General features: G+C 33.9%; 1 protein-coding gene across 1 annotated transcript in view; it reads left to right on the top strand.

The window, feature by feature from the left end:
* Positions 1 to 16,717, top strand: part of LOC101897114 (lachesin) — a 117,302-nt gene extending 100,585 nt beyond the window's left edge. Inside the window, exons 7-9 of the mRNA XM_059122184.1 lie at positions 1,247 to 1,366; positions 9,186 to 9,356; positions 15,850 to 16,717. Of these exons, the coding sequence (XP_058978167.1) occupies positions 1,247 to 1,366; positions 9,186 to 9,356; positions 15,850 to 16,610 (1,052 nt within the window). The 3' untranslated portion in view covers positions 16,611 to 16,717. The remainder of the gene's footprint in view (positions 1 to 1,246; positions 1,367 to 9,185; positions 9,357 to 15,849) is intronic.
* The last annotated feature ends 1,956 nt before the right edge of the window (positions 16,718 to 18,673 follow it).

The raw sequence follows: 18,673 nt of genomic DNA, 5'->3' as shown, positions 1-18,673 counted from the left end.
ACAAGAAGGAGTCGACCGATATATTCTATCTTTATACCAGACCTTGGTATAATTTTGCTATATCTACAATTTGCTATATCTAAATATTTTTCTCAACCGGAAACTTGGGATGAATATGGATTTTATGATGGAGTTACCAATATAGACCAAACCTGGGACGTCGCAATATTTATATCGTATTTATTTAGGTCCGATATGAAATAGACAATATTAGCCCATTACTTCAGAAACCACAGAAGTAAAAATCATAACAGAAGTAAAAATATATTTAAATAATCGAAATTTTGGCGGAGGGTATACGTATGTCGGCAGAACCAAGTGATACTTTTTAACTTGTTTTTATCTAATTTCATCAATTGTTGGTATTTTGGTGTAGCCCTCATATAAAAATCTCGCTTGATTTGAGTATTTGGTCCCATTTTCCAATTCATTTAGCTTTATCTTGGTATCTTTTTTTCTAAGGGCTTAAAACACCCCTTCGCAATAAACATCCAGTGTATGTCATGTTTTGGAGTAGCGCCCATCGATTTGGTCCCCTGATTTATATTTATAGTTAATGTACCTGAAATATCCTCTTTCGATAATGACATTAATGACTCATGACTTCCGAAAACTCTATCTAGGAAAATTATGAGCAAAATGTTCTTTTTCGACCGATAACGATCCTCTCCGTCGTTCGCATTTTGTACCACCTTTTATCCCAGATATACTTAGAATAAAATTTCTTACCCATTGTATATGCAATGATTGCCGTTTATTAAATTTTGTCTATGGATCAAAAGGTTATGTGTGTGCAACCGCAAAGTTCTTTGGTGTCTGTGTGTGGTTAAATGACAATAAATGATTTGGCAACGTTCGAAGACTAGAAATTTTCCTCTCATTCAATATGCAAAAATTAATCTACACAAAAATTTTAAATTATTTTTTCACATAAATTTAATAAAAACAAAATTTTTAACTTGCCCTCTTCCAAGATTGTTCTCACTCGAATCTACTTTTTTGCATTCTATCACAAAAGGAGGTTAATTAAATATTTGTTAAAATGTACACCAGGACATCGAGGAGAAATCTGTAGCCTGCGAGCATTTCTTATATGCATACATATATACATATTTTCTGTGTTCTTGTGTCTCCCATTTAAAATTTACAAAATTGATATTATTTTAGATATTTTTTTACTTCATACTTATTGTAATAATAATTGTTGTTATTGTTCTTGTCTATGTTTGTTGTGTCATCGTTACAGTTCATCCAGTTATACATGTACCAAATCAATTAGTCGGTGCACCACTTGGCACTGATGTCCAAATTGAATGTCACGTAGAGGCATACCCCAAATCAATTAACTACTGGATTAAGGACACGGGTAAGTCTATATGAGCATGGCTAACAAAGAAAATAAACTAAGCCAAATACACATTCAAACATTAACTCACACTGACAACAAATATATATGTGTATGTGTGTATGTCCATCCTATATGGAACATCAAACCTAACCACTTCCACCTCATCCCCTTCCCTACCCTTCCTTAACACAAATCACATCTCTCGCCGAGATTCGATGCAGCTGCTGTAACGACTTGCGGCCTTACACTCTCGACATAATTAATGAACATGTTTGGACTGGTATTCTGGTAGGCAGAGGTACGTGAGTCCTTGTCTGGTCATCTGTGAGAGGGAGGGTGTGTGAGTGTTTGAATATTTGTTTGGGTGTAAATCAACATTAAACCAGTGACTGCATTCTATTCTCCCCCACGCCCCGCCAACGGTTTAGTTTAACATTTTGTAGACATTTACAACATAAGGTGCAACACAGACTGAATGGATATTAAATTTAGTTTTGCATTTCATCATCATCATCACTTTGTTTTCTTTTTAGTATTTCGACCATGGTATCATTTTTCAAAATATACAAAAAGACTTACATGCTATTTACTTGTTTGTTTTCTTTTTCACGGGACAAATCGTTTTCAATCGTTTTGATTATCATGATAAGCTGTTATTAATGGCTGCTGCATCTGATATAATTGATGATTTCCTGTTGCAGCTACTGTCGAGTGATAATTATCCTACTTCTTAATTTTTATATTGTTATTGAAAACAGCTTTGGTTTATTTCAGATAAAAACAGTTTATTCTTGTAAAATATGACAAGTGAACAAAATTAGTTTCGAGACTCTGTCTTAGAATTTAGGGCTGGGCAATTGCATGGTCATCGAATAATATTTAGAGGGTGAAGTAGACCATACCTTTTATGTAAACAAGTAGTAGCCTTGAGTTATGAATATTCAAACTTTTGTCCCTTTATATCTGACCTAAGACTGATATAAATATTACAATAATAGCTTTGGACTCTATCGACTACTTCCTATACTTTATATGTGCAAATTCTTGGAAAATTTCGAAATATACGTGAGGTGACAGATATAGCGGACCGAAGTATTCAATTTTTATACCCTCCACCATACATAGTATGGAGAGTATATTAAGTTCGTAATTCCGTTTGCAACCCATCGAATTAATCATTTTAGACCCAACAAAGTATATATATTCTTGATCAGCGTAAAATTCTGAGACTGTCCGTCCGTCTGTCCGTCTGTTGTAATCACGCTACAGTCTAAACGAATTAAGATAGGAAGCTAAAATTTTGCACAGATCTCTCTTTTGTCTGCAGGCAGGTCAAGTTCGAAGATGGGCTATATCGGTCCACGATATCGTATATCCCCCATATAACGGTACCCCCGATATTCGATATTTTGATAACATTACCCACATTTTCAACGGAATTGTTTGAAAATCCACACAAGGAGTTCCTTGTGGGTACTTTATACCTCGGCAGAGAATTGTCTATATAGCTCCACGATATCGTATAGCCCCCATATAACGGTACCCCCGGTTTTCGGTATTTTGATGATTTTAGCCACATTTTTCAATTGAAGTGTCTGAAATTCCACAAAAGGAGTCCCATGTGAGTATTTTACCTCCTGAAAAAGAATTGTCTATATTGATCGACGATATCGTACATCCCCCATATAACTGTACCCCCGATATTCGGTATTTTGATGATGTTAACCACATTTTGCAATGGAATTGTCTTAAAATCGACACAAGTAGTTCCTTGTGAGTACTTTACCCCCTGAGAGAGAATTGTCTATATAGGTCCACGATATTGTACATCCCCCATATAACTGTACCCCCGATATTCGGTATTTTGATGATGTTAACCACATTTTGCAATGGAATTGTCTTAAAATCGACACAAGTAGTTCCTTGTGAGTACTTTACCCCCTGAAAGAGACTTGTCTATATAGGTCCACGATATCGAATATCCCTTATATAACGGTACCCCCCGATATTCGGTATTTTGATGATTTTACCCACATTTTTCATCGGAATGGTCCGAAATTGTACACAAGGGGTTCTTTGTGAGCATTTTACCCACCTACAGAGAATTTTCTACATAGGTTAACGATATCGTATATCACCCATATAACGGTACCCCATTTTGATGATTTTACCCACATTTTACCCTTGTGAGTACTTTACACCCAGACATAGATTTGTCTTAATAGGTCCACAATATCATATATCCCCCCATATATCGGGGGTATAAATATTTTAAAGATATATTAGATATTTTAAAGATTTTAAAAGAATTTTTAATGGATTTTATTTTTTTGGAAAATTTTCTAATTCGTTCTAAATGGTGGAAGGTGTTCAAAGTTCGGCCCGGCCGAACTTACTGCTTTTTTCCTTGTCATACTTCATCTAATACAGACAAAAATATTGATGTGTTCAAAATTTGGAGGAAATCGAACATTTGTATCCAATTTTATGCGAGATCATAAATTTCGATAAAAATACATATTCATATCAGATTTCCGGTTAGAAGAAATATTTAGATATAACAAGTTGTAAAGAATCGCCGAATCTTTGTTTCGCAAATTATGACATATATTAGCATTGGAAATTGCGGCCCTTTGTTGGTGAGGTACCAGAAGGGGTTGGCAGATATATATCATCTTTACAACAGATCTTGCGTTAGCAAAAATATTTGGAGATGTGAAGTTTGAAGAGAGTTGGATGCTTGAGCGTTTTGTTTTTCACAAATCTTGAACCCTAAGTGTGGGAGATACCGATCTGTAACATCTTTATAAGAGATTTTGCTTTTATGGAAATATTGAGATGTACCACGTCTGAATGGAATCGGATGTTAATTTTGCGTTTTATGAGCTTCATGTATATTCAACAATTTGTCCATTTGTGGGGGAGGTACCAGGAGTAATAGACTGATATATCCCATTTTCACACCAGACCTTGGGTTAATAAAAATATTGTATTGTGTGTAATTTAAAGATTGGATGCTTATTTCGGATTTTCTGATCGTTTTAGTAACTCAAAACTTCGACCCTTTGTAGGGGAGGTATAAGAAATAGTGAACCGATATATTCCATCTTTACACCAACCTTGGGTAAATAAAAATATTGTGCTATGTGTAATTTGAAGACAATCTGATTCTTACCTCATATTTTATAAGAGTTATAATTATTCAAAATGTTGACCCTTTGTGGGGGATGTACTTGATGGAGTGGACCGATATCGTTCATTTTCGCACCTTACGAAGCACTGATAGAAATATTAGGATTGGCAAAGTTGATGCAAAATCGGATCATCCTTCATCTTCTGTGCAGTAATATATATATTTTTTTAATTTCGACTTTTTGTGGGGGACAACCAGATATAAATAATTCTTTCCCATATAATTTATGCCCTGTAATGTTAACCATTATTTGGACATTCATTCGCCAACAACACTGATGACACTCAACGCAAATCAAATTAACTAAAATAACAATTATGATTATGCCAATAATCGCATTTTATCATGTACACTAAGTGAACAACAATAATCTCCGGACCCACCCCTCAACATTGTCGTGCTTAGGAGAGAAATCAACACGTACGGACTACAAAGAAAGCAGTCATACACTTCAACACACACACAAATACACAGCCACTTTATAAACAATAAGAACGAAACCACTGAAACATATGAACAGTCAACACAACAATACCCCAGACAGAAAGGCAGACGGACAGGCGATGAAAGTAAGCAGTGTTATCGCAAACTCTAAAACATACCAACACACACATACTAAGACCCACACATTGAAATCTTAGTAAAATTACACACCATTCACACTCCCTACTATGTTTTGTAAAACACATCTACTTACATGCTAATAACAAGTGCTAGGGTATGTACGCAAAAGGAGAAGAGATTGAGGAGGGTGGGCCAACACATGTGTCCTTAGTTGTATAAATACGCATTTTATGCGATTGTTTGACTAGTGACGGCACTTTTACAACTGTTGTATTTTTGCAGTAACTGTGAGTGCAAACAATCATAAAAGTAGCAAAATTATAACAAAATAAACAATAATTTTTCTAAACAGAAACACTCCCTCCTCCTCGTCATAAAATGTAGCACTTCAAACAAAGTACAAGAAGATGGGATAACCAAATGGATGTAGAAATAGAAATGGTAAAATTGTAGGGAAGGTAGTAAGAGTAAGATTCGAAATAATATTGATATTAAAATGAATGAGAAATATTTGAAATTTGTTAGAAAAATATAAAAGACAGTCTAAATATTTAAATTGTATGTATGCTTGCATAAAACAATAAATAAACCTGGTCACAATGAAATAAAGATTGGCCATTTCAAATATTTTAGCAAAATGCAAATTCTTCTAATTACACTGTAACACAACCAATGTAGTGGAAGATAGTATTGGTTGGGACCGTGAACCTGGGAGGAACCGTTATAATGGGGCTATAACGAGATATATACTTTAGTTGAAATTTTCTGTACATTGACCTACCTTGAAAATTTCTACCCCCTTAGATACCACGATGCTACATAAGGGCCAAATCGATTGAAAAATGTGACCAAGACCACGGAAATAGCTGAAATCAGGGGATACCTTTTTTATAATGGCCAGAACATTGGTCAATTATTTCTTCCATGGATGGCTTCCTTACCAAGAACTCAAATTAACAAAATTTGCCGAAATTAGTATGAAAAATATTTGAGGTCCTTTGTGTAAGGCAAGATATAATGAACACTTAAATTGTAGACTGGGAACCAAAACCCGTTTTAGCATTTTCATCTACTAACTGAATACTATAACCTCCACTTGGAATTTCCCACCCCAAGACCATTAATCGAAAAATGTCGAACAGTTTTAAATATTCACATTTTTAGGATAGATCTGTCCATTTAGAAGCTGATGGGGAAACGTCATCTTCATTAGGAAAATATTGCTGCTGCCAGTACGGTTGTATAGAAGCTATGTAAAAACCTTCATATGTTTTGAACTCTACCAATTTACAACTAAATTTATTGGAAATTGTGTTTATGGATCTTAATATCTAGGGGATCAAAGAGGCCCTTAGGGAATGATAACTCTTTTGAAAAAAAGTGCATAACATAAGAAGGCTATGAAAATATTATTTTTTTTATTATATTTTCAAGAATATAATATGAGGTCAAAAAGTCCCTTAAAAATGTAAAATTAAAAGTTAAACAAAATTACGAGAAAAAAAATTAAGGAAAAATATTCCAAAATCCACTATTTGTGGTCTGGAAGTCCTTATCCACCATTCATAAAAAACTGGGAAATATATTTTTTTAAATAAACGATTTTTGGACTGAGGATAATAAAAAAAATAAATTTCAAGTTAGTACTTATAAATAAAAAAAAAATTAAAAAAAAAACACGAATCTTTTCCAGGAATTTTTTCGCAACATTTTCTTGAAATCTATTATTCCAGGCCGAAAAGTTGTTTTAAAAAATCCACCTTGAAATAAATCCTTACTGCCGGTTTTTCACAAATATTTAGAAAAAATCCACGAATATTGGCCAGAAAATTGTTCACAAACAATTTTTTTTAATTCTTGTTTCTGGCCAGGAAGTCTTTGAGAAAAACATACCCAACAAATCTTGGCACTTGGCTTATGCTTGACATTTTTTGATAACCCAAATATTTTAAGCTTTTCTAAGACGGGTACGATAAGTCCCGTCAGTAGGCTAAAATTCTTCATTTTGAGCCTTGCCTTAGTTTTAATATAAATATAAAGGTATGATAAGTTTGGACTTAATCAAGGGCTCCGTGCGATATGTTTATGATTTTTGAAAAAGAACAAGTTAAAAAGCAGTAAGTTCGGCCAAAAATTTAAATACCCTCCACCATTTGGAACGAATTTGGAAATTTTCAAAAAATAAAACCCTTAAAAAATTCTGTTAAAATTTTAAAAATTCCGAATATAGCCGTTATATTGGGGTCTATACGACGTGGACATACATTGCATTACATAGACATTGTTTGCCATAACCCATACCATATTCAAATTCGAAGCTTGAAATAAGCGGTGAATAATGTAGCTAAAATATCGTATATAGGGAGGTACCGTTATATCGGAGCTAAGCGAAGAACTGGACCAGCATACACAATTTTCTGTCACAAGTTATAGCATCCATTACGAACGTCAAATAACCGAATATCAAAATACCGAATAACCTGGGCGCTATACGAAGACGTGGACCTGCAAAGACAATTTTCTGTGTTAGGCTGTAGTATCCATTTCGAACTTCAAATACCAAAGTTGAAACAATTCCGGTGAATAATGTCGCAAAAATCATAAAAAGTTAATATACCCTCCATAGTATGGTGGAGGGTATAAAAAGTTCAAAATAATTATTATTTGACAATTTAGTTTTTTTCAACAATAAAACAAAACTTGTAGCAGGAATTTTCCAATATAGGTCCATCATTTGGTATGGACCTTATATAGCTGTTTCTACTGACTTTCAGTGTTTTATTGGTCTAATCCATTATTTTCATCTATATAGGATTTAAATTGGCTTTTTGGATTTTCGTTGTACAAGTAAATTTCATCTGTGAAAAATGTCAGTACCAGTTACATAAGACCAATTTAGCTTTCCTGGTAATTTTAAGTATTTTGATGTTTCTAGCCACTTTTCTAACCAAATCTGTAATTATTTAGCTTTATCATAGCAAAAAATACTCAATATGGGTTCAGGTTTCCATATAAAGAGCCCAATTATTGTGTATTGACGGTCCTGGATGCATTTTTCAACAGTATGGATTGCAATTGGCATTTTGAATTTTAAACGGTGAAAGATTTGTTATATTTTATGTATTTGCTATAATTTATGTATTCCCATAATTTAACTATATATTACGTTTTTATAGTTAATGCATTCAATGTGGGTAATTTTTATAGGAGTGGCTTATTAGCCCTTCTATTTCCATATATTCACCTATTCACCTGGATGTACTGCGAAATTAACATTTTTAATTAAACACAAACAGCATACAACTCACTACAAATTAATTGAAATTTAACAATAATATCCTTTACAAAATATTTAATTAATTTTATGATTAAAATTTGTTAGATAATTTGCATAAAATTTGAATTTGTTATTTTTCCAAAAAAAGATAAACAATCAATTCTTTCATGTTAAATTGTTAAATTAATATTGTCCCAAAGACAATCATATCAAGAATAACAACATTGACGTATGAGTGATTGTCACACAAAGAGAGAAATAAATCATACGCCCCTCAGCATTTTCAAAACAAAGTGTCACATTTAAGCGATTTGAATCTTATCACACATTTTGTATTTATTTTCACACTCACTTTCAATGTGTGAATTCAATGAATTCCCTTTGAAATCTTTACCAAAATATTTACACGATAGAAGATGTATGGCCAGACGAACGCCAATCTCTCGCATTGTCATCGCCATCATCATCACCATCATCGACACTACTCTGCCTCAATATTTACTTAACAAAAATCCCATAAATAAACCCCAATACAATAACACATACAGAGACAAAATAAATATTGGTGATTTAATACTACTCCACATACATACACACAAACTATACACATAAATGCCATATATAAATAAATAACAAAGTATTTGTCTTCCCTTTCTTTTTTGCTCTATCTTCCCTGCCGCTCCTCCCCATATACATTGCGCTGTTATGGACCCTTTTTGGCTGTTCACCCCTAAATGCTGAAAATGAAATGTTAAAACAAAACGGATACATTGGGATTTTGACGTCCATTGTTGTGTCAACAGGTGAGATGATTGTGGCATCGTCAAAATATCACGTACAGGATGCATCCAAATCAATGTACGAGACACAAATGACACTCGTTGTGAGGAAATTCCAGAAGGACGATGTCGGCTCGTATCGCTGTATTGCCAAAAATTCACTGGGTGAAGTGGACAGCAGTATACGTTTGTATGGTGAGTATAAATAAAATATCCCATAGAAAAGGTAATGGGCAATTGAAGTTGTCAAAAAATTGACTTATACCAATTTTTATGGTTGTTGCTATTGTTTTGTGTGTCAAAATCATTCCTATTGTAATGTTGGTCATCATACCCTCCACCATACAGGGTGAGGCGAAAGACCTGCAACCAACTTCAGACTGCTGTCATTTCTAAGCCACTCGTCCGACAACTGTTAAAATTATTCCAGTGACAGCTCATTATATTGTTTACAAGCGGACAAAAACATGTTGGTAAGAATTTTCCAGAAAAAAGTTATTCGTGATGGAATTCAAGCGTGATAGTGGGATTTCTTTATATTTGGCTGGAAACCACAAGTGGTCGTTAAAGCACTCCAGCATTTAAATGTGAATAAATCTTTTGTGTCTCGTACCATGGCTCGTAACCGTTATACTGGTAGCGTAGCCCGACGTCAAGGAAGTGGACGGAAGAAAACAGCAACATCAGCAGAAATGGTTCGAAACGTAAAGAAGCGACTTGATCGAAACCCGAGTAGCAGTGGCCGAAAAATGCCTCATGAGCTGATAATATCGCAATATTCCATTCCGTAAATATTAAAAAATAACCTCGGGGTAAAGCCTAAATTTTAAAAAGAGCAAGAACTTACACCGCCACAGAAAGAAAATAGAATCAAAAGAGCTAAAGAGTTGCTTTGCTTGGCCGAAAGTGGTGAACTGCCGAATTTGGTTTTCTCCGCTCCGATAAGAAAAAAATTCGTTGTCCAGCAGTTTGTAAACAAACCAAATGATCGTGTTTACTTGCCAAAGAGGTCAGCTAAAAATGTGCACCTTCCGTTGGCCCTCAAAACTCAAGCGCCGGCCATGTTGATGGTGTAGGCCGCCATAACAGCCGATGGTCGCTCTCCGCTCGTATTAATCGACCGTGGCATTAAAATAAATGCCGAATATTATCGTGGAAATATTCTGGAGGGTGTATTAAAGCCTTGGGCACGCAAACATTTTGGCCGCAGACCTTGGACATTCCAAGAGGACTCAGCACCATCGCACTCAGTACGAGGCAGCCAAGAATGGTTACAAATTGAGGTTCCTCGCTTCACAATGGCTATCAAAATCTACGGATACCAACCCGTTGGACTATTGTGTCTGGAGTATTAAGGAAAGCAAAGTTGACACTAAAAAATACCAAAGTGTCGATCACCTCAAGCAAGCGCTTCGCCGGGTATGGGCCAAAATACCGCGGAGCAGCACTCGGACAGCGTGTAACGGTTTTATTGGCCTTGTGAAGGCCATAAATTCGTGCCAAAGGTTCAAAGAAATCTAAACTTATTCTAAAATTTGATGCTATTTCCGAAATTTTTTGCTTTCATTCAATTAATTTAAAAAAAAAAATGTAAAAATTATGGCGTTTGACTTTGTTGCAGTTTTATCTCACCCCGTTTCATCTGATTTGGTGTTTAAGTCCCTCACATTCGTAATATGCACTCCACGACAGTGATATTGGTACTAGATTTCTTATAGAGCTCGGAAATACTGTTGCCAAATTTTATCGAGATCGTTTCAGATTTGGCTATAGCACCCATATGAGAATAGAATGCCATTAAGATGGACCAAAACCTAAACATTTTCTAGATTTTGCAGTAGTCCTACAATTATCAACGTTGACCAATATACGTGGAATTTTTAATGAGGTTTAGGATTTTAAGACACGGCCGAGGCCTGGTTAGTGAAATGGACCACAATTTTGAGTGAAAGAAATACCATAATTAATTGGATATATAAAGGGCACACCTCTGACCGACATTGATGGCGATTTCTTTGACGAATATACCCAAATATCGGCGATACAAGAAATCATGTAGAATAATCTAAATTTTTAAATATTGTTGGCAAATGCTACGAAGACCTTCATGACCTTGGAGTTTCGGTCAAAATCTAAGGTACAACTTTTGCAGGACTATGTGACATTATTTCAAGAATGAAATTAAATGTATTGTTCAAAATGCATGGCAAAAAAAAAATTGAATGTGAAATTTTAGTTCTTTCCGAAAGAGCGAATTGAGCATTTAACGTAGTATAAACATCTGCATCATCAAATACCAATTTTTTTAGGATCTATGTGTTTTTGAAAATAGAGTTTCCAGATCTATTATGATTACTCGAAAGATTCAACATCGTCTTTTATTATGTTTCTCAGGGGAAAATTTATTCTAGTCAAAAGGGTTTCAGATCTCCAGAAACTTTACAAACTTTTGTTGTAGAATATCAAATGGTGGGCCCGGCTCGGCTATAGCTTTTGCTTACTTGTTTAATTTTTGTATGTATTTATTTTCATTTTATTCGCCTAATAAACTATATTTCCAAACCACAATATATATTATCGTGTTTTATTTGGTTATATTCATATTATTTTTAGTATAATGATTTGAGGCAAGTCTTTCATGCAATTTTCTGGAACTTCTGGCTTTCATCCATCGCCACTCTAAAGATGGCGCAATTGTAATAATTTCATCTTTGCAAAACGTTAAGGTCAAAATGAAGCAGACTTTCAGGCGTAAATAAAATAGATTTGTTCCTTCATAATTCGCATAAGTCATCATTTAAAAAATAAACTTTTGTCCAACGAAATAAATTATCTTTAGAATTTCATGCTAGACATCGAATATTTCGTCTGCAATAAAAATTCAGCGTCTAATTGCGATTTTTAGAGCGCCTTAAGTTATGCTTCAAATTTACATATAAAATGATAAAAGAATCTTTACAAGGTTGGTAACACTGGCAAAGACATGATTATAGCGCCATCTATTGGATCACATGATCTGAGGGGGGCAAATTTTTTTAAAATTAGCCATTTTTGACATGCCGTTACAGTGGAACATGTATAAAAAGGGTTTTTATTTTTTTTTTTTTTTATTTTTCAATAAATATATCACACATAGGCCTATCTAACCGACGTACCAAACAAAAATTCTCAAAAATGTTTTGTACTGCCGTATTACACAACTGCAATGCAACTTGTATAGATGGGCTACATGTTTTATTTATTTATTTTTTTTTTTTTGATTTATTCATGCAATGTATCACACATAGGCCTGCCTAGTCGTCGTGCTTTACAAAAATGCTCACTTTCACCACTGTTATGAAATGTTTCGTGAAGCCGAATTGCACAACTAAATATGGTCCATATATTCTAGACCAAAAAAATATGTATTTTTTTAAATATTTAATTCCTCCAAATGTAGACTTTTGCAGTTCCAACCATTCATATTTATCCTATTATTCGTTTTTAATTTCAAAATCATAAGAAACACCTCGCTATCATTTGAATTTCGTCATAATCGCAATAATTCTATAAACGGGTTCCACTGTTAAAAGTATGTCAAAAATTGAGATTTCAAAAAAATTATGCGTCTCTGGGATCATGTGTTTCAATAGATGGCGCTATATTCATGTCATAGCCAGTGCTGCCAAATTTCTGGATTTTTAGTTAAAGCAAACGTAACATTAGCTTACTTTTAGGCGCAAGTTGACATTCTGTTAGAAAGTAATACAATTTTGTTTATTTTTCATTAAATTTATTTAATATATAATAAAATATTCCAAATGTCTTGTATAAAATTAATTAAATTAATAAATCAGCTGTTACACATTCCACAAGGTGTTGAGTTTTTAATCATTTTCCGGCCAATAAAAGCAAAGAAACTCCATGGCCTTTGTTTGTGTTTTTAGTTGTGATTGGGGTTTGGAGAAATTATCTAACACGATATGGAAACTGTCCTTTAGTTTTGATGATGGGTTCGATATGGTTTTTCAAAAATTTGTAATTCCTGGAATTCCGCAACCTACAATGAAAAATTGATAAATATTTTAATGGAAGTTTTTTTCTATACATATAAAAGAGTAGTAAAATAATTGACTGACTAAGAATCAAAGCCCAGAGGGAACTTAAACTTCTAAAATTGTAACTATTGGTATTATGTGAACAAATAGAGCTTAAAAGTTGAAATTTGGTATAAAAATCAATACTGTAAGTTTGATAAATGAAGATGTTTTGGTAAATGTGTACTTAGTGTGCGAAGTGTACAAAATGATACTAAATTTGGAGCAGTTTGGTTTAAGTTGAACGGATGGAGCTAGAATTTTGAAATTTTGTATTGGGGACCCTATTGGTGTTAGGTTTGGAAATGTGTACTGCGGGTGCACGAAAAGTTCTATATAGTACTATATTTGGTACAACTTTATATTGGGTATTTGTTCACCCAATGCTTCAGGCTTGAAATATGAAATTTGGTGTTGGGATCGCTGTTCATGTGTAGCCTGAACATATGGAGGCGGTTTCGGAAATGTGTACTATAATTGTACGCAAAGTACAAAGTGATAGTAAACTGGGTATTGGGAGAAGAGATATGGCTGAAATCTCAAAATTCGATATTGATTTCTCCTGGTATCTGGAATTGCGATTTGGACGTGGTTTTGGGAAAGGTGTACTAAATTGTTCGAAAATTACAAAATGTTACTACATTGGGTATAGAGTGAAGGAATATGCCTAGAATCATCAAGTATGATATTAAGGTATATGTTGGTATCTTGAATTGAGATATGGAGTTTGTTTCGGAAATGTGTACTATAATTGTATCAAAAGTACTAAATTTGGATCTCTGTTGATGTCTATGATGGAGAGATGAAGATTTTTTGGTTATGCGTGCTGAATGGATCTATATTTGGTATTCCGGAATTTAAGATATGCAGCTGCTTTTGGAAATGTGTACTATAATTGTTCGAAAAGCACTACATTAAGATCATTATAGGTGTCTAGAATAAAGAGAGAAGGTACTATATTTGGTATTCGGTGAAGGGATAGAGATAAAATTCAGAAATTTGATATTTATATTACCAATGGTATCTGTGTTCAAATTTGGCAGTGGTTTGGAAATAATTGGTACTAAATCCTCAAATTCGATATTGAAGTCTCTGGTGGTGTCTGAAGTTGAGATTTGAAGATGGTTTTGGGAATCCACAAATTAGATTTTCAAGTATCTGCTGATGTCTTGGGTTGAGATTTGGAGGTGGATTCAGGTACGCATTCCTGATTGTTCGAAAAGTACTAAATAGTACCTAATTTGGTATTAGTATCAATTTGATATGGATGTCACTTTAGGTGTCTGTAGTTGAGAGGAGAAGGTGGTTATACAAAATGCCACAACAGGTGTCGTTGGGATAGGGATGGAATACTGAAATTTGGTATCGAAATCACTGCTAGTTTCTTGGGTTTACATATGGAGACGTTGAAATAGAAAACAGAAAAATTGGATGTGAGTCCATTGTGCAATGATTCTACTAATATCCTCTTTGGCAAATTTCAAAATGAAAGATTTTGAAGATTTTTTGGTGCAAAAGGTAAACATTTTCCTATTATTCTTTCCTAAAATAAATAAAAAAAATGTTAGGGTGGACTTTTCACAAACGAAGTATAAAATAAAATTCTACTATAGATCTCAAAAGACACTAAAAGTTTACATTTTACATAAACGCCAGAAATTCACATTTTAGGATTAGGGCCGTACGTAATGCGAATTTATGCAAAATATCCCTGCAAAACATCATTTTTCAAGGATGCCGGCAAAGACCAAAATATTTTCCATCCAATTTCAGCATAATTCGCTGAAGAAAATAAATCTGTATTTCCATTACGTATCCGGCAAATATGGGGTCCCCTGTACCCCAAATACGACAATTTTGCTTGTTTACATACAGAGCTGAATGTGCTTCTTATCTACCAAAATATCGAAGTGTTTCCCAAAGTTGCTCGAACCAGGATTTTTGAAGGTTATGCTCCAAATTTTGAATATTAAAAAAAATATATATTTTTAAGCTGCAATAGGCCGAAATACAAGGAATATAACCAAGTTTTCTAAGAAGCTTAAACCAAAAGTCGTACATTTTTAAGATTTTTTCACTGGACTTTCTTGACGTTTTAAGGATTTCATATCGAAATATCATGTATTTTAAACAAATCTTTTTAAAGACATCCTCCTCACACATATTCAAATGCCTGAATATTATGGAAAAATAATAAAGGTTATGGTTCTCAAATTTTACGTCGGTTATGGCATATATAAGTAATCGTATGAAGAGTCTAATGGAAAATGTTGAAGTTAGTGGAGACAGAAGAAGTAGACCAACATTGTCCATCTTCGAACTTGAATTAAGTCTGGTAAAATATTATGATATGTCTAACAGACATACGGACGGACATTAAACTAGATCGAGTAGAGTTTATATACCCTCTGTGCCAGTGAGATTTACTGGAGAAACCCTTTTTAATCACTTTTAGCCCACTCCCTTACTTTGGCCCCATAAACATATGCCTTACTTCACATTGAACACTAAAACTATGCTATAAGTCCAAGAAACTCTTAAAAGCACACATTTTTTAATATTCCCTTTTCACAGCATTTTTACTGAATTTGTTTCACGTTTTTCATTCGCAGAAATTCCTGGACCAAGTCGTAAAACACCGGTTAATAAACATGGTGGAAGTAATGCTGATGCCGACACCAATGACATTTTAAAGCAAAAACAATTACGCGTCACATATCAACCCGATGATGAAGATCTTTATGGTTCTGCAGAGGATTTTGATGACGGAGATTTAGCTCTACCGCCATTAACACCAAATGTCTACTTCACCTCGGCCAATGCAGCAGGTGGCGGCGGCGGTGGTAATACAAATGGTGCTGGGTCCAGTGCCGGAGGAAGTAATTCCGCTACCAACCACCACCATAAACATGCCACACATAAACCAAATATGGTTGGATCCGAGGGTGGCACTGGTGGTCGACACCACTACAACTCTTTTGAATATGGCATCGCAACGGGTAACAATGGCGGTGGGGGTGGAGCAAATGGTGGCGGTGGTGGCAGCTTTAATGGTCTGCCCGGTGTTATAGGCAGCAGCAATGCTGTTACTCGTAAGCCGATATTTTATGGCAAAACGGATGTACGCGGTGGTCCTGGCACCATGGACAACAATAATGACATCACCTCCAAGGCATCGGGCTTCATGCGGAAAATGTCAATAGCACCGCTGGCGAACGTTTGGCAAAGTTGTTGGTGGTGCTGTTGCTTGTGGCGGTGGTGTTGTTGGCCATTTCACGACCATCATTGGCCATATTTAATAGTTTTATTGTCAGTTTTGTACAGTTTAATCACAACAACAACGCCAGTAATATTTTCCAACAATTTATTATAATACACAACAACATCGACGGCAACAACAAGCGAGCGGACATGAACATAAGCGCACACAAAAAAAGATCAGCAGCATATACCCAACAACAACAGCTGCAGTAACAAAAACAAAGAAAAAACAAAAAATATTAAATAAAAACAACCACAAAAATGACAATGTACAGTTTAAGAATAAAATTATTAAAAATAAAAAAATCATAAATCCCAAGTTAAAAGACTTTACGTACATAGAACGTAAGGTTCTGGGGAAGAAGCAGACAGGACAAACAAACAACAGAAATAAAACTACCTATAGAAGACAGTAAATTTGACAGTAAAATCGAAAACGCGAAATGAAACGAAATTTATAGTCAACCGAAAAGAAATACGAATATTGTTAGTTATCATGTTATCAAATGTCAAAAAAGAAAAAAAAAAAACAAATAATAATAATGTGTTGTTTATATCTACATACATTAATATTAAAAAAAAAAATATATAATCATCAAATTAAAAAAATGAAAAAATATTAAAATATGTTTTTTATATATAAATAAAAAATTAAATGAATTATAAAAAAAAAACACAAATAATTACATAGTAAAAGTATATATAATTTATATAACCGAATAATAAAACGTATTAATTTTGAAGCAATCTCAATATTTAAAATATTTTTTTTAACAAATACAACACGCCATATGGGATATCATTAACTTGTTTTGCGAGGCGCATCATTTGTCACATGTGTACTTCAGGACCATTACGCTGGGGAAACTTTAATGTTTCCTATTTTTAATATTTTGACACCAAATTATTTTTGCAAAATTGTTCAAATTGCTTCCAATTAAAATGTAAAATTGTGCAATTTCATAAAAACATAAAAAAATTAATATCATCTTAAAACAACTATCGATCTTTATCTTTATTATCGATCGATTATCTTTATTAATATAAAAATCAAGAATATTTATAATTATATTTAAAGAAACTAAACAAAATGTAAACACTTTACATTGATTCTGTAATTATTACTACTCCTAAGTGCAGGAATTTGTTACGAAGTACTATGGAACATCCCTTGATTTTACAACAATAGCTTTTTTCCACCACACTGTGGTCAGGGTATTATGTCTTTGTTCACTTTTTTGTAGCAAGGAAATGAAAGCGAGATAGACCCATAGTTACTTTTGAAGATCTTCATAAAATCACTATCTGAGTCGAATTGTGTATGTCAGTTCGGCAGTCCATGTATTTTTGTGAACAAAATGCAGGTCGCATTTTTTTGGCCCAGGGACGAACGCTATATATATATATAATCTGATCTTGATAAAATTTGACAGAGCTTTTTTTTTAAGCTCATAGCTTATGAGCTTATGCACCAAATGGCTAATAACAGCCCAAGTGGACTGAATTATGGCACTTCCGACTGAATTTATCTTAGAAACAGGTGCTTCAAATTTTTTGGTGAAAATCGGATGAGATATGGCTATAGCATTCATATCCGTTTTGGTGTTAAAGTCCCTCACATACGTAATATGCATTCCACAACAATGATTTTTGATACCGAACACCAGATAAAGCTCGAAAATACCTTTGCTAAATTTTATCGAGTTCGGTTTAGATTTTTGTTTACCTTCGATAAACATCTTCATTAGATTTTACGGTTATTGTTTTCCTATTCAACAGAATTTTCCCATTTGGGGAAACTCAATCTGGTATGCGGTTGCTCCAACAAATATTTTTTAATATAAACCTTGTGGAAGTCACTATATAGTAATGTTATTTGGTATAAAGAGTACAAAAACCTTCATAGAATTTGTTGGAAATCTATTCAGAGTTGGATATAGTTCCCAAATTGTGACTACTCTAAAGCCATAATACGGAATCAAATAACATTCATAGTTGGTATGATTTTCTTCACATAAATTCCCAATATATACTTTTTTGTTGCGGGTGTTCTACTAACACGACTTTTGACCAGGTTATTTGTTATAAAACCCAAAAATTTAAGAAAAAGTGATGCGAAGTGAATCCTTTTGCAAACTTCAGATCTTTAAACTCGTCTCGAAAGTGAAATAAAAA

Source organism: Musca domestica, unplaced genomic scaffold (assembly GCF_030504385.1).
Source record: "Musca domestica strain aabys unplaced genomic scaffold, Musca_domestica.polishedcontigs.V.1.1 2, whole genome shotgun sequence".
Taxonomy (NCBI): Eukaryota; Metazoa; Arthropoda; class Insecta; order Diptera; family Muscidae; genus Musca; species Musca domestica.
The sequence above is the reverse complement of the archived record's forward strand: the minus strand, read 5'-3'. Positions and strand labels throughout refer to the sequence as shown.